At 34.0% G+C, this 26,664-nt stretch overlaps 1 protein-coding gene across 5 annotated transcripts in view; it reads left to right on the top strand.

The window, feature by feature from the left end:
• Positions 1–26,664, top strand: part of Rnf111 (ring finger protein 111) — a 64,125-nt gene that overhangs the window by 32,135 nt on the left and 5,326 nt on the right. For 4 of the 5 annotated variants that reach the window (XM_076850866.1, XM_076850868.1, XM_076850869.1 and 1 more), the window contains exons 4-11: positions 307–470; positions 2,141–2,335; positions 7,630–7,949; positions 12,397–12,655; positions 18,409–18,757; positions 20,676–20,801; positions 22,173–22,299; positions 26,180–26,272. In XM_076850866.1, coding sequence (XP_076706981.1) covers positions 307–470; positions 2,141–2,335; positions 7,630–7,949; positions 12,397–12,655; positions 18,409–18,757; positions 20,676–20,801; positions 22,173–22,299; positions 26,180–26,272 — 1,633 coding nt within the window. Of the gene's footprint in view, positions 1–306; positions 471–2,140; positions 2,336–7,629; positions 7,950–12,396; positions 12,656–18,408; positions 18,758–20,675; positions 20,802–21,756; positions 21,867–22,172; positions 22,300–26,179; positions 26,273–26,664 lie in introns of those variants that run through there. The other variant, XR_013090772.1, reaches the window with a different exon arrangement.

The raw sequence follows: 26,664 nt of genomic DNA on the forward strand, positions 1-26,664 counted from the left end.
TTATTATTTTTTAATTTTGAGACAGGGTCTGCCTAAACTGCTGAGGCTGCCTCAGCCTCCTGAGTAGCTGTGATTACAGGTGTGTGCCTGGCTCTAACATAGCATTTTTTTTGGTCGATTGGTGATGTATTCATTCAGCAAAGTTTATTAGAGTGCCAGGCATTATCCTAGTCATAATTTTTTGTTCTATTTCCATTATTACTTTTGAGAATTCTTGCATTAAGAACTTGTTTTTTCAAAAGAAGTGATTTCTGGGGTGACTAAATTAATTAATTATTTATTTATTTAATATTGATGTCATTTAAGGTCTCGTTCAACCCTTGGACACTCCAGATCTCATTGGAGCCAAGGTTCAAGTTCTCATACAGGTCGACCACAGGAGCCACGGAACCGCAGTAGGATTTCTACTGTTATACAGCCCTTGAGGCAGAATGCTGCAGAAGTTGTGGACCTTACTGTTGATGAAGATGGTAAGTTGGAATAGTAACTGTAGAATTAATTATGAAGAATTATGAATTGTTTTTGAGTGGGAATATTGGGCACTGAACTCAGGGGCTTTCCTCTTCAGCTATGTCCCCAGCTCTTTACTTTTATTTTTGAGTTTTTCTAAGTTACTGCTTAGGCAGGTCTTGCTGAGTTGCTGAAGCTGGCCTTGAATTTATGATCCTCCTGCCTTAGCCTCCCAAATTGATGGGATTACCACCATGCCTGGCAAAATGAAATATCTTAATTTTTTGGCTTTATCACTGAGACACACCCAGCAACACCCCCACTTCTTCTTTTTTTTTTTTTTAATATTTATATTTTAGTTTTTGGAGGACACAACATCTTTGTTTGTATGTGGTGCTGAGGATCGAACCCGGGCCGCATGCATGCCAGGCGAGCGCACTACCGCTTGAGCCACATCTCCAGCCCCCCACTTCTTTTTAAATACTTTTTTTTTTTTTAAATGTGGTGCCAGGGATTGAACCCACTGCCTCACACATGCTAGGCAAGCACTCTATCATTGAGCCACAACCCTGGCCCATCCCCAGCCCTTTTTAATTTTTTATTTTCAGACAGGGTCTTGCTAAGTTGCTCAGGGCCTCACTAAGTTACTAAGACTGGCTTTGAACTTGCGATCCTCCTGCCTTGGCCTTTCAAGATGCTAGGATTATAAGTTCATGCCACTGTGCCTGGCTCAAAATGAAATAAGCAACCATTTTATATTTATGTTTGAAATTTAACTCATTTATATTTTAAGTTTTATTAAAAAGTCTTCATGAATATTAATATTAGTAAAGATTTTAATTTACCTTTTATCTGTGTTTTTTTTTTTACATTTATAAAAACTTGAAAATATATAAACAGGCATGGAAAATAAGATTAAAATAGATATTAAAACCCATAGCTAATGTTTATTAAGGGATTATGTATGTTAAAGCATTATATGAAGGGTATTATATGTGTGATCTCAGGTCATCCTAACATTTTTAAAAGGAAGAAAATTCTATTACTTTTCTAGTTTTACAGATGAGGAAGTGGAGACTAGTAAAAATAAATTATCTACAGTCATACTATGGTGGTGAAATCAGAATTGCTGTCCAAACTGTCTGACCTTAGAATTTACTGTGCCAGGGGAAGTGCAATTTGTGTTTTGACAGCCTATGATCAAGTGTACAGGCATGGCAGAAGAACTCTTTGTTTTTCATTTACTCTTTTCTTGTTTGTGACAGATGAGAGAACTTAGTAGTTATCTAAAAACCTTTTCAATAATCTGAATGCATGTGTGTTACAGTTTTTAAATGCAATAATATTTTACTCAGTTTGATCTTGTGGTTTAGCTTTATGAATTTTTTAAAATATTTTTTAGTTGTCAATAGACTTTTATTTTACTTATTTTTATGCGGTGCTGAGAATCAAACCCAGGGCCTTGCAAATGCTAGTCTATCACTGAGCCTCCACCCCAGCCCCTATGAATGTTTTCTTTATGAAAGCTTTTTCTACATAAAATGTTTTTTTAAAAATATATTCCAAGAGAGTTTATGTTTTTAATCTGTTTTACTTTAGTAATTAACAGAAAGATGTTAGCATGGATTAAAATATAACCATTACTAATCTGTTGCAAAATGTTAAGTAGACAAAAAATTTTATTTTATAGAACCTACTGTAGTACCAACCACTTCTGCAAGAATGGAGTCACAAACTACTAGTGCTTCCATTAACAATTCAAATCCATCTACCTCTGAGCAGGCCTCTGATACTACTTCAGCTGTCACCAGTAGTCAGCCTTCCACAGTATCAGAGACTTCAACTACTCTTACAAGCAATAGTGCAACTGGTACTTCTATAGTAGGTATGTAAAAAAAAAAAAAAAGCGTGTGATGGCATGGTGGGGGAGGATTTTTGTTGTTTTATTTTTGTTAGGGAAAACATTGTTTTAAATTTAAGTTTTCAGCTATATTAGCAAGTACATGTTATATATCCTTTTCTTTTAGTACTGGGATTTGAACCTAGGAGCACTTTATCACTGAGCTACATCTTTAGCATATTCTTATATTTTAATAAACTTTCTTATGTGAGCAAAATAGTATTTATTAGAATTAAACTATGATTTCATATTTGAATTTGTGTACTGTATGTGTCCAAAGTATTATAGCATAACTAAATGAGCTTAGGGAAAAGTAAATGACTGACACCCAAACACATGAATGAGCAACCAAAGAAAACTAGGTAAATTGAACTTCATCAGAATTTAAAAATTTTGATCCATCAAAGGACTATCAAGTTTGTGAAAAACATTGTATTGAATGCAAGAAAAATACTTGCAAATCATATCTGAATAAGGATTCTAATATCGAGAATATGTAAAGAACTGTGAAAATTAAACAAAAACTATCTAGTTTAAAAATGGGCAAAAGACTTGAGTAGATATTTTTTCCAAAGAATCACATGTAAAAGTGTTTAGCATCGCTAGTTATTAGTGAAATACAAATCAAAACTATAGTGAGATATCACTTAACACCTACTAGGGTGACTGTAATGTAAAAACTAGAATAACCAGAGCTGGTATGATGCAGAGAAATTGGAACCCTTGCAAAATGCATTTAAAGAATACAAATGGCATAGCTGCTGAAGAAAACACTTGGGCAGTTCCTCAAAAAGTTTAACATAGCAGACAGACATGGTGGTGCACGCCTGTAAAACCAGTGTCAGCAAATCAGCGAGACCCTGTCTCAAAATAAAAAAAAACAGACTGGTGATGACTCTAGTAGTTAAGAACGCCTGGGTTCAATCCCTGGTAACAAAACACAGCAAAACAAAACAAAAAGTAAACAAAAAAAAAAACAACATAGCCTGGTGCAATGGTTCATGTTTGTAATGCTACTTGCTTGTAATTCCAACTATAAAGAAGGCTGAAGCAGGAAGATCACAGGTTGGAGGTCAGCTCAGGCAACTGAGACCCTCTCTCCATAGATAGGTAGATGAATTGCAGATATAGCTCAAGAATATAGAGCACCCCTGGTTCAACCCCCAGAAACAAATAGAGATAACATATGACTCATCAGTTTCACTCCAAGATGTACACTCAAAATAATTGAAAATGAGGGTGGAAGTTTTAATATTTTGATGATGCCCATTTTCTCTCTCTTGTTGTTTTGGCATTGTATCTAAGAATCTGTTATCTAAGTAGAATGAATTGGACATAGCTTTCCTGTGTTCATGTATGAATACACAACCAGTGTAAAAAAGAGTTCTTTGTTAAAAACAACAACAGAAAAAACTATGGCAATAAAGACTGGAGTGCGGGTTATTTAGACAGAAATATGGCTTGAGAGGAGAATATGAGAAACTTCCCAGGTACTAAAAAAATTTCATATTTTGATCTAAATATTTGTGTGCTTAATATTTGTGCCTACTGTGTGTGTATATATCCATATGTATGCTTACCTTAACTTTATTTATTTATTTATTTTTAGAAAGTTTTCTTTTTATTTTTAAATATCTTTTTTAGTTGTCAATGGACCTTTATTTTTATTTATAAGAGGTGCTAAGAATTGAACTCAGGGCCTCACACATGCTAGGCACGTGCTCCACCACTGAGCCACAACCATAGCCCCCATACCTTAACTTTTTTTTTTTTTTTTTTTAATATTTTTTTAGTTGTTGATGGGCCTTTATTTTATTTATTTATATTTGGTGCTGAGAATCGAATGCAGTGTCTCACACATGCTAGGCCAATGCTCTACCACTGAGCTACAACCCCAGCCCCATACCTTAACTTAAAAAAAAAAGACAACAACAACAAAAAACTTGATACAGCTGTAAATGCAATAAACAAAATTAAATACAAATAAAAAAAGAGAAATGATTGTCTAATCCAAGGTCACAAAGATTTATTCCTTTGTTTTGTTTTGCTGCTGGGTTTTGAACCCAGGGCCTTTTACATGCTAAGTATAAGGAGAGCTATACTACCCCTGAAGAGTTATATAATTTTATGTCTATTGCAAGTTATTTCTTGATTTTCACTTAGAGTTATATTTCTACCCTCTTTATCAGCTGTTTACCTGAACCTCAAGGTAACTCTCTCTTTTGGACAATAGTATAGAGATAGGAACTTGTTAGCTGCTTATTAAGAGAGACAACATAGGGCTGGGGTTGTGGCTCAGTGGTAGAGCGCTTGCCTAGCATGCATGAGGCATTGAGTTTGATCCCCAGCGCCACTTAAAAAATCTAAATAAACAAAATAAAGTTATTGTGTCCATTTACATGTATATATTAAAAAAAAGAGGGTCAACATAGACCCTGTAGCAATTCAGATTGACTGAATCACCATTGTTGATGAAACTACCTTATGATTTATATGATTTCTCTTCTTTTAATAGTATCTCATTTAATTTTATGCTATTCTTATAACTTGCATTCAGCAAGTTGGAAAATAACTTGTGGCTGGATTAGGAAGTACTCCTTTCTCTGAAAAACTAATAGCAGAATTTAGATTTCCTAGGGATATCTTTTAAATACTCTTCTCTGAAAAGAAAAATGGAGGCAGAAATGAAAATGGGCTTTTATTTCTTTTATTGAGTATATATTCTTTCCCTCAGTACTTTGATGTTATTTTACATGTTATCATTTAATCCTTTAAAATTTCTTGGTATTGGCATAACTCTTCTCATTTTACAAATGAAGAAATCTAGAAATTTGAATACCTTGATGAAGGACAATAATCTCCGAGACAAGGATTTGAACTTTTCTCATTCATTCTGACTCCTGGTAGTTTTATGTAACTTTATTCTTATCTACTTTTTATGTCACATAGACCCACCTTTATTTCAAAATAGTCCCAAAGCTTTCATTTACATATGTCTTAATTTGTTTCAAGATCTCTGTTTACTTACAACTCACATTTAATTTTTTAGGTAATAATTTCTCTACCTAAGTTCTAAATAAATGACTTTTTTTAAAAAATAATTTTTTTTAATTGGACTTTTTTTTTAAGTTGTTGATGTTTGTTTATATGTGGTGCTGAGAATTGAACCCATTGCCTCACACATGCTAGGCAAGTGCTCTGCCACTGAGCCAGAACTACAGCCCTGGAATGACCCTTTCTTGATATTGCTCCATGCTGATGACTCTTTGAGATAGACTTATTCATGTTGTATTTTTACATCAGGTCAGCATTGTCCCAAGCCAGATTGGTAGGCTGCATAAACCTGGTACAAGTCAATATAGGTTGTCAGACTACATTAAATATACTCAATACAGCTTTCTTCGTTTTTTTCCAACCATATGCATCAGTTTAACTATTTTCTCCTAAAACTTGCCCTCTCCTACTTTTTACATATTTTCAACTTTGAATCACTTATGCCATTTAGTTTTGCCATATCCAAAGTCCTAAATGATTCCCATAAAAGCATTCAAGCAGAGAGGTGCCTCTATCAATTTATAGTATCTAGTCTTGGGACTTTCAGTGGTAAATATTTCTTGATCAGTTCCCTTTCCTTCCCCTCAGTGGCTTTTCCAAAACTCTCTTCTTTTTCTGAAGGCTTTCATCCTCCAGGAAGAAAGAAATAAAAAATGAAGGTTATCAAACATGAATTATGCAACTTCCATTTCCTCCATAATAACTTTTGTATATCTAGACCTATTCTTTCCTAACTCCTGGTCTACTAACTCCTTTCTTGATCCTTCTTTTAGCTGTGCTCTCTTAGCCCTTCTCTTGTCATTGCTTTAACAATTATATTCTCTGTGTCTTTAGCATCTTCACTGGTTCCCTTTTTATTGCATGTAAAGGTATACTTGTATTATGTCTGCGTACATTTAAAGTGGATTTTCTTTACCAAAACTCTTTGCTTTGTGCTTCTGACTCCTTTCTGAATGAACAAACATGGTCTTTAAATTCTGGTAATAATCTCTGTTTCATATTCATTTTCTTCTCAGTTGTGTTCTCATCCCTTTTTTTCATTGGCCCATCTCATAACTGCAGGGGTTTTTACAAACTATCACCAACATGCTGATATGATGATCCTCCATTTGTCACTGTGTTTTAAATTTTCATATCTAACTACCTCTTGAATATCACCTTGGACCATAGTGCACTCATCTCAGACTCATCTGGCTCAAAACTGCTCATTTTCTGACCTCTGCATGTACTTTTTGAATTATGCATGTGTAGGTTTATTTTCATTTGTATAACAAATATTTACATATTATGTTATCAGGCATTGCTCTAAGCATTGGGAATAAAGCATAAATTTTGTCTTATTTGAGCTTACATTCTAGTGAATGATATTTTTTGCAACATTCCTCTGTGCTATGCTAGAACCCAGTACATCTTTACAACTGGTTGATTTATATTTTAAATTTTTTCCATGTTTGATAATGAGCTCCTTACAGGCCAAAGAGCAAGTCTTTTTCTCCTTGCCAAAGTTGAATCCTAGGGGGCAGAGCTTCATTTTGAAGCCATACTGTTAATCATTTTACCCCTTAAATACATGTTTAGCCTCAGAATTAGTACCCAAGTCCACTTGACTCCATGCAATTACCTCCACCATTTGACACTAGTTTTCTAGATTATTATAAGACACACACTAATATCATTTTTTTTATACTGTTAGTCTTCTATTGGTTCTAACTTTATAGGCCAAAAGGAAAGGAAAGAATGTTGGCATTTAATAAGACTCAGCCAGATTTTGGGTTCTGGTTTACTGTCTGGAGACATTTTAAGTACATAGCAATATGTATTATGTGAGAATGATGTAGTTTTAGGTATTCCTGGGATTCAGAAGATTCTTTGCTTTGTAGCATTTAATGGAAGAATTCACATGATATTTTGGAATTTTTACAATGCAGTTTTATTGGTAACTAATAATTCACTATGACCTAGAAAAAAATGATCTATTGCCAGATTTATACATCATGGTAAATTGTAAATATGAATCTTCTCAAGAATTTATAGACATTTAGGAAAATCCCAGTGAATCCCATTGCTCAAAATTATATTAAGTATATATTAAGAATGTGGCACAATAGCATTCTTATTTATAAAGATTTAATTTACCAAATATTTGTTAATTATGTATACATAGTACTTATTTTTACACAGTGATATTTAGTGATTCAATTATTCTTTGCATTTTCTGTTTCAAGATGACTCGAGGAGAACTACATCTAGTGCTGTAACAGAAACTGGCCCTCCTGCAATGCCAAGGTTACCTTCCTGCTGTCCTCAGCATTCACCATGTGGAGGGTCATCACAGAATCACCATGCATTAGGACATCCGCACACAAGTTGTTTTCAGCAGCATGGTCATCATTTTCAGCATCATCACCACCACCACCACACTCCCCATCCTGCTGTCCCAGTTTCTCCTTCTTTTAGTGATCCTACTTGCCCTGTGGAAAGACCTCCACAAGTACAAGCACCCTGTGGAGCAAATAGTAGTTCTGGTACCAGCTACCATGACCAGGTATGGAATCTGATGAATTAATCTTTCTTTCCTCTCCCTCCTTTCTTCTCTTTTATATAGCATGATGCCTTCAACAGGAGGTAGAAAAATCCCCTAATGATAACTTTTGCATGCAGAAATGGCCTAATTTAGTGGTCTGTGAAATACTTTAAAGTTTAATTTTTTTTAATGTGATCTAAATCGTTGAACATAATTGAGGGGAATAAGAAAATGGAAAATTAGAAGTGATAATGTAAAAATCACTTTTAAATTGTGAAATGTTTTAAAAATATTTTTTTTTAGTTGCTAATGCACCTTTATTTGTATTTATTTATTTATATGTGGTGCTGAAAATTGAACCCAGTGCCTCACATGTCCTAGGCAAGCACTGTACCACTCACCTACAACCCCAGCCTGCCTGAAATGTTTTTTGATATTTTTAGAGTATAGGTAAAACATCTTTGGCATTTTATTTCAAATAAAGTGTTGTGATATAATGTCCCTAATTAATGAGAAATTGGAAAAGTCTTAAGTTTTTTTTTTTGTTTTTTTTTGTACCTCCTATTCTAGAGCTCACTATAACTTCCAAGCAACTAGAAATAAACAACTTTCTCAGGTGCAAACATGTAGCAAAGTTTCTCAGAAGCAGATGAGGTTCTTAGTTTTAGAGAACTAAACTATGTCCCCAGCAAAAAATTATAATTAAGTCAATTGGTTGATATTATTAGTTGAGTGCTTAAAATGTCAAATTATATTAAATTAGTATTGATGGTCACATGAGTAAATGAAGCCAGGTATTATATTGCTACTTTAGCTTTTGCTGGGTTATTTCTGTATAATTGTTTTATAAATTGTGGGTATTATATGCTGTGAAAAAACAAAAGATGTAATTTTAGGGAATAGTTGTAACTTCGACATGTAATATGGTAGGAAAAAAGTCAAAAAGAAAATTCAGAGCAATTGCTTTTCTGTATACTGACCTTTCTTACCATACCTGATTCATTAAATTTTGATGGCTGTCTGTTTTGGTTCTGACCAATTAAAAATAATTAAGAAAGAGGTTGTTCCCTTAAATGAAGCTACCTTCAGTTATGAGGAGGAAATTTGGAAGTGTTTAGCAGAAAATATGATTGAGATGTTAGATTTTTTTTTTTTAAAGAGAGAGCAGGAGAGAGAGGAGAGAGAGAGAGAATTTTTCAATATTTATTAACATCTCCATTTTTATTTTATGTGGTGCTGAGGATCGAACCCAGCACCCCGCGCATGCCAGGCAAGCGTGTTACCAGTTGAGCCACATCCCCAACCCCTATGTTAGATGTTTTTGGTTGTGGTTACAGTTTAAGTATTAACTAATAATCTGGACTATTCTATTCTTGAATATGTGACTGGTAGCATCAGGAAAAACTTCAGTGAACTGAATGAAGGGGTCTGTTGAAAAGTAAAGCTTACTTTTACTAGAAAATTTGGGTTCAAAGAAGGTTTTATAAGAATTGCAGAAAAATTATTCAAACATGGGTATACTAGTTTCTCCTGCATTTGTTAAAGAACTTTTAAAAGATGAGTCTGTCACTCACAGAATTTTCTGTTATTCAATTAATAAATAATAGAGTTGGTTTGAGAGATCAGTTGCATACAGAATGTTTTCTTTCAGCATGAGATAATTATTATGGGTAGAATCTCTTTCAGTTCTGTTTAATAGATGTAACCTATCTGGCCATCTCTAAATAGAGGTTAGATGGACTGCAAATAAAGCTTGAGAAGAATTAGCAGGATCCCAGTTATTCAGTGGATATAATGGTTATTATGGTAAACAGAGTGAGATTTTGAAGATAACCAGTTTGAAAGCTCAAAATATATGTAGGAAAGCTTCTGAAATTAGCCATGTCCTCATGAGATATAACTTCATATAGTATCCAGTTGAAGCTTAGTTAAGAAATAGAAGAAGCTAACAAGCAATCTGAGGATTTGTGATTGTGTAGATGTCTTATGACTGAGTGCCAGATTATGGTCAGGCAACGAAAATTTAGGCTGTGACTAATAGAGAATATACTACTCTCTTACATATGGCTTTCTCTTTTGAGCAATAATTGGTATGATACATCCTTTATAATTAGTGTAAAGTAATATTTCCCATCTCTGAACCATAAGAATTGTGAAGAAGAGGATTCTCACTATTGTTTTTTTCCTTCTTTTAGTCTTTTTTTTTAAATATTTATTTTTTTAGTTTTAGGTGGACACAATATCTTTAGGCGAGTGCGCTACTGCTTGAGCCACATCCCCAGCCCCCTTCTTTTAGTCTTTACTTTTAACTTTACCGTAAGTTCCCTTGGAGGACGACCTTCACCCTACTTTATTTTTGAGGGATTATCTTAATGTTTGAATAGAGATTAAGACAATCTCTTGGTGACAAAATATTCTTCACTTTCTTAGGATGATAATATTCCATTTCATTTGCCAATTTTAATCTAAGTAGTAGGGCAGTAGGTAAAAGATGTAAGTCATAAACAAATTCACTCACACAATATTATTCTTAAACCCTATTTACCTGAATTGAGGACATAAATTGCATTTGCCAACTCATTGGTAAATATAGTGAGACAGACATTTACTTAATAAACTGTGTGCACATAATATGGAGGAGAAAGTCTTTTCCTTTTCTCCTTCATACAGCTTCTGCTTGCGCTTTCACCCCCCCTTCCCTTTTAGCATTTTTGTTTTTGTTGTCCGTGATTCTGGAGCCCTTTTAAAGTGAAAAGACCTTTATCATTCCTCTGAGGACTGTTGGGTGACCTCGGCCTCTGACAGATCATTACCCTAGCTTTTATCTCTAGTACCTCAGCTTCCAGTATTGAACAGTTCATATATAATTCATATGTAACATTGAATCTTTATTTATTCATTTTAATATTTTAATATTGTCTTTAGTTCTAGATGGACATAATACCTTTATTTTATTTATTTATTTTTATGTAGTGCTGAGGATGGAACCCAGTGCCTCACACATGCAAGATGAGCACTCTACCACTGAGCCACAAATCCGGTCCTGAATCTTTATTTCTTTTGCTCACATTTTGAAAACCACAGCAATACTAAACCTAAGAGTAGACATATATTTAAAAATACAAAGAAACAATTTTTTTTTATAATCTTCTTTAGACTGAGGTTAAAAGTGTAATAATTGGGATTAAATTTTTTTTTTTAATTTTAATATTTATTTTTTAGTTCTTGGCAGACACAACATCTTTGTTTGTATGTGGTGCTGAGGATCGAACCTGGGTCGCATGCATGCCAGGGGAGCGCGTTACCGCTTGAGCCACATCCCCAGCCCGGGATTAAAAATTTTAATGCATACATATTTGTACATATTTATGGCATGTACTACAATAATTTTGATAAATGTATACTGTGTGAAATGATCAAATCAAGATAATAAGCATTTCCATTTTCTGAAACATTCATTTGTACTTGTTGGGAATCTATAGATGCTTCTACTTTTTATTTTGAAGTATAACTTAGATTGTTATAGACTACAATTATTTGTGTATTTCCAAGTGCTTTTTGGGGAAAAAACTTATAGTGATTAATGAAGATGGGTTCTGTACTCTAGTTTAATTTTCCAATTTAGTAATCAAGACTTTCCCACAAAATTATACTCCTGATAAAAGAAGCATTGGTTTAATTTTAATTTCATTAATTAATTAATTAATTAATTGTTATTTTTTGTGGTATTGGGGATGAAACCCAGGGGTACTCTACCACTGAGCTACATCCCCAGCCCTTTTATTTTGAGAGGAGTGCTAAATTGCCCTGGCTGGTTTTGAACCTGTGATCCTCCTGCCTCAGCCTCCCAAGTAGCTGGGATTACAGGTGTGCACCATCACACCTAGCTAATTTATAATTGTTTGTCAGGTGAGGCAAAGCTAATTCATGATTTAGCCTGGGTAATCTTATGCCCTTTGTTTCTTTGGGGTAATGTAGATTTGTTTGTACTATTAATAGTTTCAGTTGAATAAGCTTGCTTTCAGACAGTTTATAAACTTGGGACATATGAGTTTTTAATCTAGTACCTTAATGTTTTTAATGAAAGGATATGTTTTCTAAATTACTGGTCAGAATGTGAAGGTAAAGGAGAATATATAAATAAGATTTTTAAAGTTTCTCTTTTCCTAAGATGTGGATAATGTAAGAGAAATAGATTTTAAAATAATATACTAAACTTTTGTTCACCTTGTGGTAATTTTATGCTTGATGTTTAAAACTTGATTTTAGATTTTGGGTATAAACCCACTATTTGCACAGTCTGAGTTGTGCTGTATTTTTCTTGGTCCTTAAACTTAGAATTACCATTTTCAAATAAATTCAAAGATTTCATTTTTCTAGGTTGTTTTAGGAGTACTTTTATAATATAACATGAAATAATGTTTTAACAAAACTTTAGAAAGATAAAATGTAGTTCCTCTTTATATAGCAGGCATTGCCAGTAGACCTGAGCAACAGTGGTATCAGAAGTCATGGAAGTGGTGGTTTTCACGGAGCATCTGCATTTGACCCCTGCTGCCCTGTTTCTTCTTCCCGAGCTGCAATCTTTGGCCATCAGGCTGCTGCTGCTGCCCCAAGTCAGCCATTATCAATAGATGGTTATGGATCAAGCATGGTTGCACAGCCCCAGCCCCAGCCCCCTCCACAACCCTCTCTCTCATCATGTCGACATTATATGCCACCTCCTTGTAAGTATAAATTTAGTGGGCAAAGAACCTAGAGGCATATAAAGGAAGCATTGTACACTCCTCTGTGAAATAACCTTTTATCTTTCATAAATCCTAATTTATAATTTTAAATATTTATTTGACTTAAGAGTGGGGTGTTATTTTTCCCATTTTAATAATTCTGAAACTGGAGGTACATTGAATGACAACCTTAGATTTATTCTATAGGAGCAACCGAAGAAATGTGAAAGTTAGTAGTATTTCTAGGCACTATAAAGTACAAAAAAAAATTCTCAATGGTTAACTAAGGCATATGAGAGAATTCCTTGACAGAGTGCTTTGCCATTTGGGAAAGGGTTTTTTGGGAAAAAAAGAAAAATGTAGTTGTAGATGGACAATATGCCTTTATTTTATTTGTTTATTTTCCTGTTTGAACCCAGTGCCTCACACATACTAGGCAAGCACTCAGCCACTGAGCTACAGTCCCAGCCCCTGCCCCTGAGAAAGGGTTGTTTGGTGTAGGCAATTAAAACAGAACTGGGCACAGCTTTTCTATAGAAATTGAAGTCTATTAGATATCTTAAGAAATTATAAATAACCTTAGGCTATTTAATATTTTGTTATAAGCTAAATAGTCAAATGTAAGCTTAATAAATACTTTGATAAATGAACCAAGAAGTAGACAAGAAAATTTGTCTTTTGTTCTAATTGTATTGCCAGCAATAATTTTTCAATTATGTATATTCTTGAATTTCTTCTTCCATTCCAATAACTTTAAAGATCTGTAGACACAGCTGGAATCAGCCCAGAATTTGTACAGTGAAGCTGTTGATATATTTATTTACGTCTTCTTAAAATATAAAGTGTAAGTTGGAAAATAGGTTTAGAAATAGTGCAAAGCATTGACCAATGGGCAAATTCTGTGTATGAACACTGGTGTGATAATACAGGTGCTGTTTTGTAATAATTATTCATCTTTAATTGGATGGATCCTCTTTTATTAAGAATGTATATGTGTGATTTCGTTTTTCTCCCTCTAAAAAATGATAACACTGAAGCAATATATAAATACATTCCCTTTTAAATGTCTCCATAAAAAATAAATATTTCAGACTTAAGCTTTTTTTTTAACTTTTAAAGTAACTTGTATACATCCTAAAAAGTTCAAATATTGCAGAATGTTGTAAAATGACAAATGACCTTTCTCTCTACCTCACGAATTTTTGTTTTTTAGAGGTAGCAACCTTTATAGCTTACAAAAATTCCAGAAATTTTTCTTTGTAAATATGAGTATACATGTCTCTTCTAACAAAAACCTCACAGAACCATATCAAGCATATTATTCTGCTTTTTTTATTTTTAAATTTAACAATATGTCTTGGATATATTCCATATTAGCACCTAAAAGTCAGGCTTAGCTGAGCATGGGTGGCACATGTTTATAATTCCAGCAACTTGGGAGGCTGAGATAGGAGGATCACAAATTTGAGGCCAGCCTCAGCAGCTTAGCAACTAGGCCCTAAGCAACTTAGTGAGACCTAGTCTCAAAGTAAAAAAATAAAAATGGCTAGGGGTGTGACTCAGTGTTAAGTGCTCCTCAGTTCAATCCCCCGTACCCCATCCCCAAAATAATAATTGAGCTCACTGGTATTCGTTCTTTTTTCATCTCCTTTCCCTTATTGTTTTTTTTTTTTAAATACCCTCATAATATTTCACCATGTATTAAATCAGTCCTCTGTTAATGGATATTTAAATTGTTTGTAGTTGTTCATCTATAGGATTAACTTCTAGGAATGAGATTGATGAGTCAAAGAAATACACTTTCAAATAAGTACTGTTAAATTTCTCTTCAAGGGGTCATACCAGTTTATAGTCCTCATTGGGGATCTGTGAATGAGGGTGAAGGTAGAAATTTGAATTGTATTCCCTTTTGTTAGGGACAGTTGACTGATAACCCTCTAGAGTTCTTTTCCTAAGTTTATTTTTACATATACACATATATTCCTCTCCCCATATTTCCTTTCCTAAACCTTTCCAATATGCTTTAATTCTTGTGTGAAACAACATATAGTTCATTTAAATTAAACTGGAGTAGACAGTGACGTTTTAGAGAACTAGCTTTAAAATTAAATAAATCTGAGCTGACCTTGCAGCTCCTCTGTTTCTTCACATTGATAAAACAGAAATCATTCTGTTTGGCTATGACTTGTGAAGCTTTGACCCAAGTGAAAAGTTCTCTATTTCAGAAGTACATTTACATTCATGCCAGTAGTACTAGAGTCATAAGAAAATGTTTTCTTGCTTTTGAAAAATGTATGATCTTGATGAAGTGATAAAGCTACTGTCCTTGAAATATGGTATCTTTTAAAGTTTTGAATCTTATTAAGGTGAACTGAGAAGATATATTAATAAGACTACTTATCATTCATCATTAAGTGATTAGTGTGTGCTGTAAAGTTGTAAGAATTTAGTGACTATTATGTTGGAACAGATCATAATAATGCATCTGCAAGGGACATGATGAACTTTTATGAACAATATCAAGACCATTTAAAAAAATTTATGTGTAATTGACAATTGTATATTTTATTCAGTTTTTATTTTTATTTTTTAAAGAGAGAGAGAGAGAGAATTTTTTAATATTTATTTTTTAGTTTTCGGCAGAGACAACATCTTTGTTTGTATGTGGTGCTGAGGATTGAACCCAGGCCGCACGCATGCCAGGCGAGTGCGCTACCGCTTGAACCACATCCCCAGCCCCTATTCAGTTTTTTAAAAACTAGCAAGAGCCTTCACAAAATTGAAAGGGAAGAAAAGTGGTCAGTGAGAATACAGAATATGTCAATTCTCTACTGGTTAGCAGTCTGTTTTGTTTAAATGAAAAGTGAATTAAAATGTTCACTGGAGTTAAATAAATCTATTCAATCTGAATCAAAACATTAAGTTTGTGCAATATTTATGAATATTGTGTCTTGTTTATTATGATTATAGAGATAGAAAAATTCATTTGAAGTTAAGTTGGAAAAAATGCTGTGAATTTAATAAAACAGTGACTTATAGTTATTGAGCATTGTGCCTTCCTGAAGAGAAAAGCATTGATTTGAAAACATAATTTTTAGAAAATTGGTTCAAAAACTAGCCTTACAAATTGGATTGAAATTAATGAAAGTTTTCTTTTATAAATACATGCTAACAAGGCTTCCTTTGAAAATATGGTTGAGTTATGGTTACCTAACTTTTGCCTCTGCTGAGTGAAATAGAAGCATTAAAAATTTAAGAAAACCCTTTTGTATAAAATTAGAAAATTGCCATCCCTCTGTTTCAGACTATCAAGAATGTTTCCCAGTGAGATCCAACAAACATTTTTTTTTTAACATGTCACATAGTTGGAGATCTCTTAAGTTAAAAGAGATGACTATTTCTCAGAAATCTTTTAATAGTCTCTGAAAATATAAAGATTTGAAATGAAGACATGAGAGGAACTATCTATTTTTTAAAAAAGGTTTTTAATCAGTGCAATATAGTTATACATAAAAGTGGAATTATTGTGATATATTTATATATGCACATCACATAGTTTGGTCAGTTTCATTCATATGTTTCTCCCCTTTCCCATTCCTCTCCTCCCCTATCAATTTCCTTTATGGACTCCACTGTACTTCCTTCTATTTTTCATGAAACTTTCTTGTGCCTCCCTACCCCCATTTTTAAATTCTTTATTTCTCTCTAGCTTCTCCATATGAAAGAGAAAGAACATTCTGCTCTTAACTTTCTGAGTCTGGCTTATGTCACTCAGCATGATGTTCTTTAGTTCCATTTATTTACCAGCAAGTGACATTTCATTCTTATGGCCAAGTAAAACTCCATTGTGTATATATATCACATTTTCTTAATCTGTTCATTTATTGAGGGATTCCTAGGCTGCTTCCATAAATTGGTTGTTGGGAATTGTACTGCTTTAAACATTGGTATGCATGTATCCCTATCATATGCTGATTTTAATTCTTTTGGAGAAATAATGAGGAGTGGGATAGCTGGGTCATATGGTGTGGGTACATACTAGTTTCTAAAGTGGTTGTATTAATTTGTAGTCCCAGCCACAATGCATGAATTTAGCTTTTCCCCAACATCCTTAGGAACCATTGTATTTAAGATGTAACTTCCATAGCAGTTCCCTGGCAAATATGCCTCCTCCATCTTATATAGAGCTCAGGAAAAATGACATGGAGTGGCATGGGAAGGGAAATATAGGAGTAGCAATTAAAGAATTCTTTTTATAGATATACCCAAGAGTTTTTAGGTTCTTCTCTGCATCACCCTATAACCAATAACTCATGTATTTTTATAAAATAACAGTTGTTAAAATTTGTTTTTATTTGTGGGTTTTATGGTTTCCTCCTTCCCTCCCTCCCTCCCTCCCTCTGTGTGTGTGTGTATGTCTCTGTCTCTCTCTCTCTCTTTCTCTCTCTCTCTCTCTCTCTCTCTCTCGGTTCTGGGAATCAAACCCAGGACTTGTACATGTTAAGCAAGTGGATCTATCACTAAGCTATTTCCCAATCCCACAATTTGACTATGGAAAACCAAAAAATTTGTGTGTGGCAAAAAAAGTAAAAGGTAGTTTGTAAAAAATGTTTGCACTCTTTCTGACAAAGCTTTCATACATACAGAGAATACTAATAAATGGACTAAGAAAGGGTAAATAACACCAAAGACTAAGAATATATGTATAGATAAAGTTGAGAAGAAGAAATGTAAGTGGTCCATAAAAGATTTTTTCAGATTCACATTTATTTAAAAATTTAATGATAGTGCAGAGATAGTAATACATTCCTGTGGTTGATGAATATACTAATTACGTGACCTTAGGAGTCATATTTTGTCAGCAGGCATCTGAACTTGATATTTTCTCAGACCCATCACTGCTTACAGTATTTTATGCTATAAAAATGGTCTGTGAGCGCATTTGTATGTTTATGTGCCTGTATATGAAAGAGTGAGCACAAGATGAATGACACACATAGAGGCCTACTGCAGTATTCTGGTCCTTCCAGTTTTCATCAATGGGATTTCTTCAGAAAGTTTTGATATATATTCTGTGATTAGTGTATCAGAGCTGTGAATGAAAGTAAAATTATATGGCCAAGCACAGTGGTGCATGCCTATAATCATAATTGCTCAGGAGGCTGAGGCAGGAAGAGTGAAAGTTTGAAGAGAGCCTCACAAATTTATGGGGACACTACCCAAGTAAAAGACCTGGGGAGGTAGCTCAGTGGTAGAGCAACTTGCTCAGCATGTACGGGGCATTGGGTTTCATATCCAGTACTACTAGAAAAGAAAGAAAAAATCTATGTATGTATTGACATGAGAAGATATCCAAGATTATTCAAAGATGAAAACAGTCTATTTTGTGAATAGACTTAAGTGACCGATAAAGTATTCATGAAGAAGATAAAAGTCTGGGCTGGGGATGTGGCTCAAGTGGTAGCATGCTCGCCTGGCAAGCGTGCGGCCCGGGTTCGATTCTCAGCACCACATACAAACAAAGATATGTCCGCCGAAAACTAAGAAATAAATATTTAAAAATTCTCTCTCTCTCTCTCTTTAACAAAAAAAAAAAAAAAAAAAAGAAGATAAAAGTCTGTTGCATGAATAATAGACTTGGCCTCTGATAAAAATATTCAGAAAAATTAGCTATGTGTTAATGTGTTCAAAAATAGCAATGTATGTTCTTCTGCATAGTGCCTTTGTAACATACCTGAATGTTTTTCTTGCAGATGCTTCTTTGACGAGACCACTTCACCATCAAGCTTCTGCTTGCCCTCATTCTCATGGAAACCCTCCTCCTCAGACACAGCCTCCACCTCAAGTGGATTATGTTATTCCTCATCCTGTACATGCTTTCCATTCTCAAATATCTTCTCATGCAACATCTCATCCTGTGGCACCCCCACCCCCAACTCATTTAGCCAGTACAGCTGCGCCGATCCCTCAGCATCTTCCTCCTACACACCAACCAATTTCACACCATATTCCAGCCACAGCACCTCCAGCACAGAGATTGCATCCTCATGAAGTGATGCAGAGGATGGAAGTTCAAAGGAGGAGAATGATGCAGCATCCAACGTATGTTCTATGTTTTTAAAAAAATCATGTTTGCTTTTCCTCCATTGGTCTTTAAAACTATGAAAAATTTCCCCCATGGTGCTGAGAATCAAAACCAGGGTCTTGCATCTGTTAGGCAAGTAACTATCACTGAGTTACATTCCTTCCTAAACTATGAAATCTTTAGAAATGATATAATTATGTTAAATCCTCATTTCATTAGGAAATTAATTCTTTTTGGTCTTTTTTTTTTTAGTTTCTGGAGATTGAACCCAGGACCTTGCAAAGTGCAATATCACTGAGCTGCATCTCCAGCCCAGGAATTAATTTTTTTACCAATAGTAATCTTCCTCTGCTTTATCCCAAATTTTATTTATTGACAAAATGACTTTATATATCAGTCTTGCTGAATGAAATCAGACCACTTTCAGTGTATGACTTGTCATTCTTTAAGCAGGCCAATCTCTAATTTGTCTGTTTCTGTAATATATCATGGTAAAGGCTGATGTTAAAATTGATCCATAGGAACAAGATCTAAAGATATCAAAATTTTAATTTGACTTATTATATGTGGAAGAGAAGAAAAAATAAAATATTTAAAAAATCTATATTGAAAAGTCTTCTTTATAAATCTTTATAAATTTCTTATAGAAATTATATTTATAAATCTTTTATATAAAGTTAAGACTTTGAGAATTAATGAAAAGAGTACAATGAACTGCTTTTCTTTTGAGAATTCTGAATCTGAGTTTCTAATTTCAGGACAGCAAACTATTGATTTATTTCTCCCTTGCCTGTTTTCATAAATAAGATTTTATTGAAAAATAGCTACATTTGTTCATTTACATATTGTCTATGGCAGCCTTCACACAATGAAGGCCTAGTTGAGTAGTTGCAGCAGAGACCATATGGCCTGTAGAACCAAAAAAAAAAAAAAAAAAAGTACCATTTGTTCGTTCCTTTATATAAAAAATATTTATAAAGCTCTTAATCTAACTAGTGGGTTAGCATTCATGTGAATTCTTCCTTTGGTTCAGTAATTCCTTTGGTTCAGTTATCCAGAATTTATATTACAGTAGCAGTATTGCTGTTATTGTAATATAACCCTTGATGTAGAAAATTGCTCACTTAACAGTTATATCCTCCAGGACCTAGAGAATTATTTGAATGCATTAAGAGTAAACATTGAAAATTTGCAAGTATGTTAGAGATTGTTTTTGCAATACACTATAAAAATGAATCCTGAGAATGAACTCTTTTTTTTTTAAATGAGTGTCCTTTGTTTAAGAATTTATGTTCATTTGTATTTGTCAATTTGATAGGAAGTGAAAATACAGTAACTGAGATGCAGAATAATATAGTGAGATCTAAATTTCAATGTGTTTTAGAAAATGTTTTAGAAAATGTGTTTCTTAAATACAATGTGTTAATAACTTGTTTCTTAAGATTTTATCCATTAAAGTGGTTGAATGTTTTATAATAGAAGTGAAACAAAATATAAGTTTCTTTTTTCTTGCTTTATGCTTATTATAAAATAGTTTGTGCATGCCACATTTGCTGGGATAATTTTTAAAAATTTTGTTTCCATTCAATTCCTATTGTTCTCTCAGTTAAAATACATGCTGTAAAATAGGTTATACAAGATAATAAAATTGCCCTTTTCCTGGAATATTTGGGAAAAGGTTATACAAGATAATAAAATTGCCCTTTTCCTGGAATATTTGGAGGTATGGGAATAAATGAGTAGGTAGAATTTGTGGAGGTGATTATGGTTTCTTGACTTATTAAATAATTTTATATCATGTTTATAATTTATTGCTATAAATTTTATGACTGATCTGTAAATGTTCAAATATGAATAGTAGAATTTTTTTCTATATTAAGAAGTAACCAATTATTCAATTATTTCCAGTGGTCTTTTTGTGTTCTGTGTTTCCAGGCGGGCACATGAACGCCCCCCACCCCATCCACACAGGATGCACCCAAATTATGGTCATGGGCATCATATTCATGTGCCTCAGACTATGTCCTCACATCCTCGTCAGGCTCCAGAGAGATCTGCCTGGTTAGTATCTTGTTTATTTCAAAGATATGCCCGGCAGCTTGTGGTAAAGCTATGGGAAAAGATGTTTTGTAGAGGGATGCCATGTTAGTGTGGGAAAACAGGATTTAAGTTTAGTTGTGAGGCACTGCCCCTATGTGAGTGGAGTCCTAAAGAGGAAAGAATAAGAGCTTGAGGTCTGGGACAAAGAACTACCACAAGCAGGAGTAAAGTTTTTTTGTTTGCTTAATGTTTTATTTAATTCTTAATAGACAAAATAATTGTGTATGTTTATGGACTGTGTAATGTTTTAATAATGTATGCATTGCAGAATGATCAGATCAGGTTAATTAATTAGCCCATCCATTACCTCAAATGCCATTTTTTGTGGTGAGAACATTTCAGACCCTCTCTTTTAGCAATTTTGAAATATACAGTATGTTATTTTTAACTGTAGTTGCCATGCTACGCAATAGAATGCCAGCACTTAGTCCTGAGTTTGTACCTGTTGACCAAGGTACAAACCCATTTTCTCCATCTACCTTCCTCTCTCCATCCGCAGCCTCTGGCTTTCTCTTTGTATAGTTTGACTATTTTGGATCTCACATGTAAATGAAAGGAGTAGAGCTTTCTTTGTTTTTTCATGAGTGCCTATCACCAAGGTTAACTACATAATTACATCCTACTTTCCCCAATTTCTTTATTCCTTACCTTTGTACTCAGATTTGCTCTAATATCCCCAGCTTCTGTCAAGGGAGAATCCAACCTGCATTTCCCTAGGCTTAAGGTCTTTCCTAAAGAAATGGAAGTAGATTTGCAGTAAATTTTTCTTCTGAATCCATTTAGTATAGGCAGTCATTGAGATCATGATTAATAACAAAAACTTTTAGAAGCAGAACATAAATTAGACTAAATAATGAAGATTTAGAATATGTTAATTTTCACCCTTTCTGAAATTTGTTTACTCTTGTTTTATAAGGTATAGAAGAGTTTGCTATTCTAATTATCTTTGATGCCAACAACCCAGAGATGATAATCCAACAAACAAAAGCCCCAGGAGCATCTGTAGCATTCAGATAAACCAAAAAAGTAAACTGTTTTGTATGCTCCTTCAGCAGAATCAGGTTTTTGGATTGGAAGGGACCCCAGGAGCCATCTTACTTTGTAAGATGTCAAACCAAGTACAGATGCTTTGCTTCTCATGGTGGTCACAAAATTGAGTTTTTGAACTTTCATTTCTGTAACGAATTTGAAATTATTGATAATATCTTTGGGGCTAAATTATCTTTTTCTGGCCTTTATTAGTTAAGAAACTTTAGATTATTTTTATAATATAAATGTATCCACTCATTTCTGTTGATTAGAAAAAGACTAACTGTTTGTGTCCTTTGTCAGGGAATTGGGAATTGAAGCTGGAGTGACTGCAGCTACTTATACACCTGGTGCATTGCATCCTCATTTGGCCCATTACCATGCACCTCCTCGACTTCATCACTTACAATTAGGAGCTCTTCCTTTAATGGTAAAATGGAAATTTTTCAAAATTCTGACATGTCCTTCTAAACTAAATATTTTTTAAAATTTTTTAATATATTGTTATTTAGTAGAATTTGAGAATAATTCTAGATGAAAATGTGCTATAAAAAGTTATTAGATATGCTAAAATTTGTGTTTATAATGTGCGTTGTACTCTTAATATACAAATGACACTTTTAAAAATTGGTTTTGGGGCTGGGAATGTAGTTCAGTTGGTAGAGTGCTTCCCTTGCATGCACAAGGCCCTGGGTTCAATCCCCAGCACCACAAAAAATAAAAAATTCTAAAAAATGGGTTTGCTTTTATCTATCAGTAAAATCATGATCTACTGTCACTAGGATGTGTGCTTTAGTTTATCCCATATAGTAAGGAGAAAGAAAAGAAAGAAAGGGGGGCGGGGGGGATGCCTCATCTCCATTTCTGACCATTATTTAAACCACTCTGACAAAAGCCACCAGTAAATACTCTAATAACAAATGTATTCAACACTTTCCAAACTTCTTTTAATAATGAGACACTAATGGTATATCTCATTATATATAAGACACTATTATGCCATAATATATGGTCAATATTAATTTCTGACATTATTCTAACTTTTTCAACATTTTGAGCCAATTCTCAGTATCATTTGTAGTATAATATTTTCATTTAAATATCCATATTGTATTCTCCATTCCACTCTTTTGTCATTTACTATACCTTTTCCCTCAAAATCTACCACTAGATTTGCCAGATCACAAACATGTCCTTAACCCAGATACTTGTAGAGGTCCAGACCATAAACTTAATTTTCCATTGGACATTCAGCCTTAACAGTTATCTCAGATTCAATATGTCCAAGACCTATTTCACTGAACTACTACTCCAAACCATCTACTCTTTTCCAATACAGTGCACATTACTATATACCTTTTTACTCAAGCTAGAAATCTGGTAATCAGGGGTTGGGGATGTGGTTCAAGTGGTAGCGTGCTCGCCTAGCATGTGTGAGGCACTGGGTTTGATTCTCAGAACCACATAGAAACAAAATAAAGATATTGTGTTCACCTAAAACTAAAAATAAATAAATAAATATTTTTTAAAAAGAAATTTGGTAATCAGCCTAAGAATCATTCAAATGTGGCCTATTATTTTTATGATAACTGCCATTGCTTTTGTTCACGCATTTATCAACATTTACCTCTTCTACAAAAAGTCCACATTAGTTTCCTTCTCCCTGCCTGTAAAATCTACTTTTCATTTAACTCATGAGGTGTGGTTTTTCTAACTACCATCTACTTAAATCACTCTAAAGCATAAACTTGATTAACAAGACTCTCCCCCTTCAACAATTCCTAAGTTCTAGTTTCTCTTTATTCTTTTCTTTTCTAGCACTGGGGATGCAACCAAGGCCTCAGCCCCGAAGCCTACAGTTTAATTTTTTAGGGTTTCTGATCCTCACCCCTGAGATCCCAAAAAACACCAATTTACTTGGAGTTCCTAGGGCTTATACTGTTTGATAACTCTTTACATGATGCAACCTCTTCAACAGTACCATGCCAAAGTCCATAGCCTGGTTAGCAGTCTCAGGTACAATAAGCTTCTCTGAAACCTCTACAGAATCTATTCCTTCACCAAGATAAAATCACTCTCTTTTCTGTACCACATCTATAACTAGTATGTATTACAAAGAGCAAACTCAATAAATATTTGCTAAACTTTTTTTAGCACACAACTTATCAACAAAACCTAAACCTGTTTAAATCAGAAGTAGAGAGAAGTATTGTTCTTCCAGAGATTACAGAAGGAAAAAATAATAGTGTCTTATATATAATGAGATATACCATTAGTGTCTCATTATTAAAAGAAGTTTGGAAAGTGTTGAATACATTTGTTATTAGAGTATTTACTGGTGGCTTTTGTCAGAGTGGTTTAAATAATGGTCAGAAATGGAGATGAGGCATCCCCCCGCCCCCCTTTCTTTCTTTTCTTTCTCCTTACTATATGGGATTGAACCCAGGGCCTCTTGCATGCTAGGCAAGTGCTCTACCACTGAGACACACTCCCAACTCTTGGGGCATTTCATATATTACTGTTAAGAATGGTGGAAATTTGAAGACCGTGAATATTGACTACTTGATTTATATCTTGCCTGTGAAGGGAAAATGAGAAATAGGATTGATAATAATTCCAGTATTAAGGAGAAAATTTAAGTTTGGAGAAACAAATTCATTAGAGAGGGTGCTTGTTCTTTCAAAGAGAGAAGTGAGGAATAGTTAGTTAAGCATAATCCAGGTTGGGGAGAATGGAAGCCATGTTGGAGGTTTGTTCATGAAGATGGAAGTGTAGTGGTGTATCCCATAATCTCCCTTTCCTAATATAGTTAGCCTTTTTTTTTTTTTGGTACTAGAGATTGAAACTGGGGGTACTGACTACTGAGCTACATCTCTAGCTCTTTTTATTTTTATTTTGAGACAGGATCTTGCGAAGTTGCTGAGACTGACCTCATATTTGTGATCTTCTTAGTGACAGGGATTATAGGCATGTGCCACCATGCCTGATCAGTTGACAGCTGATCTGTGTATAACCTTGTTTTATGTGTGTTTTTGTTTAAAGACAATTTATTTAATATTGTCGGTTCATTAACATTGAATTGCTTAGCCAATAACACTAAAACTAATAATGTCTGAGCAAAACTTACTTAATACATGTTTTCTCCATAAGTCATATCACAGGGTCCTTGTTTTGGAACACTATAGATAGCACTGAAACACTATGCTTGGGTGCCATTAAACAATGAAATCATGAACAAAAAGAACAAAAATATGAAAAGCATGATACTAAATAGACTACAAGAAAGATACTTGTTTGTAATTGAACTGCAATAGGAAGGTAGAGCATGTCTACAAATGACTCTGAAGCTCAAGTGTTGATTTGGGGTCATAAGGCCAATTCACAAATAATGAAATCTACAAATGATTCTAACAGAAAATTAATACTTTCGTGGACAGAATCAAGACAAAAAGGTGGAGAGAAGGGGATATGATTCCTTTGGTCAGGAACTTAGAGGAAGTGAGGGAAATAAAATTTATCTTGGAGTTAAATTTTGTGGGAATATTCTGTATATCTATTATACATTTGGGGGAGGGAGCATGGGGGGATTGAACCTAGGGGTACTTAACCATTGAGCTACATCCCCACGCTTTTTATTTTTTACTTTGAGACAGGCTCTTGCTTAAGTTGCTTAGAGCCTAGTTGGTAAGTTGCTAAGGCTGGCCTTGAAATTTCGATACTCCTACTTTGGCCTCCTGAGTGTCTGGGGTTTACGGTCGTGTCAGTCATGCCCAGTATTTCTGTGTATTTTTAATACTGTTTAACAAAGCTTTCTGAAGTTGGAAGATCTTATGAAAATTTTATTCCATTTTATGCTACTAAGAGCATTAAGCTTAAGTTTGAATATTTTCTACATAGAGTACTTTTTTTTCTTTATTTTGAGACGGTGTCTTGCCGAGTTGCCCTGGCTGGCTTGAACTTCTGGGATCAAGTAATCCCCCTGCCTCAGCCTTCTGAGTAGCTGGGAAGGTGGGCTTGAACCACCACACCCAGCTCTAATATAGAGTTTTTAGTGTAATCAAGTAGAAGAAACTTGTTAATCTCTTGAAACAGCTATGTTTCTTATATTTCTTCTGACTATAAGTTATTTTATGAGATTGTATTTTTAGAGGATCCTAACCTTATTACAGAATGCTTAGCTGGTGTTATGTATACTTATTAAAGCTGAATTTTATGAGTTAAATGCAGAACTTGTCTTGAATTATTCAGTATTAACAGTGAAACACGAGTCTATTCTTAATTGATTTAGCCTATCCCTTGTATTTAAATAGGTTCCTGACATGGCAGGCTATCCTCATATCCGTTACATTTCATCAGGATTGGATGGAACTTCATTCAGAGGTCCTTTCAGGGGAAATTTTGAGGTATGCAGTAAAATAGATGAAGATATTTTATATAGTACCTTTAGTGCAGAGAAAGCATACATACACAGTTAATAATCGTAGTTGTATAGGACTGCTGCAGTGGTCAGGAGTCAGCAGTACAATGTCTGATTTTTTTGATATTACTTCTGGGGTTGCAGAACTATATATAAGCAAAGTTAATCTTAGTTTCAGAAGTTTCCCAAGTATTTAGAAAAAGAGTTGATGAAAATAGTTAATATGAAAGACTTTTTAAAAATCCATTAAATTCATAATAAATATCAGAATAAAGAGCTGTACTATTAAACGGAAGTGCTTAATGCTTTTGAATGAGCTTAATTTTTAGAAAAACGTTGCCGAGAAAAAGAAACCTAAGTAATTTACTTTGTAGCTAA

The sequence above is a fragment of the Callospermophilus lateralis genome, chromosome 3 (assembly GCF_048772815.1).
Source record: "Callospermophilus lateralis isolate mCalLat2 chromosome 3, mCalLat2.hap1, whole genome shotgun sequence".
Classification (NCBI taxonomy): domain Eukaryota; kingdom Metazoa; phylum Chordata; class Mammalia; order Rodentia; family Sciuridae; genus Callospermophilus; species Callospermophilus lateralis.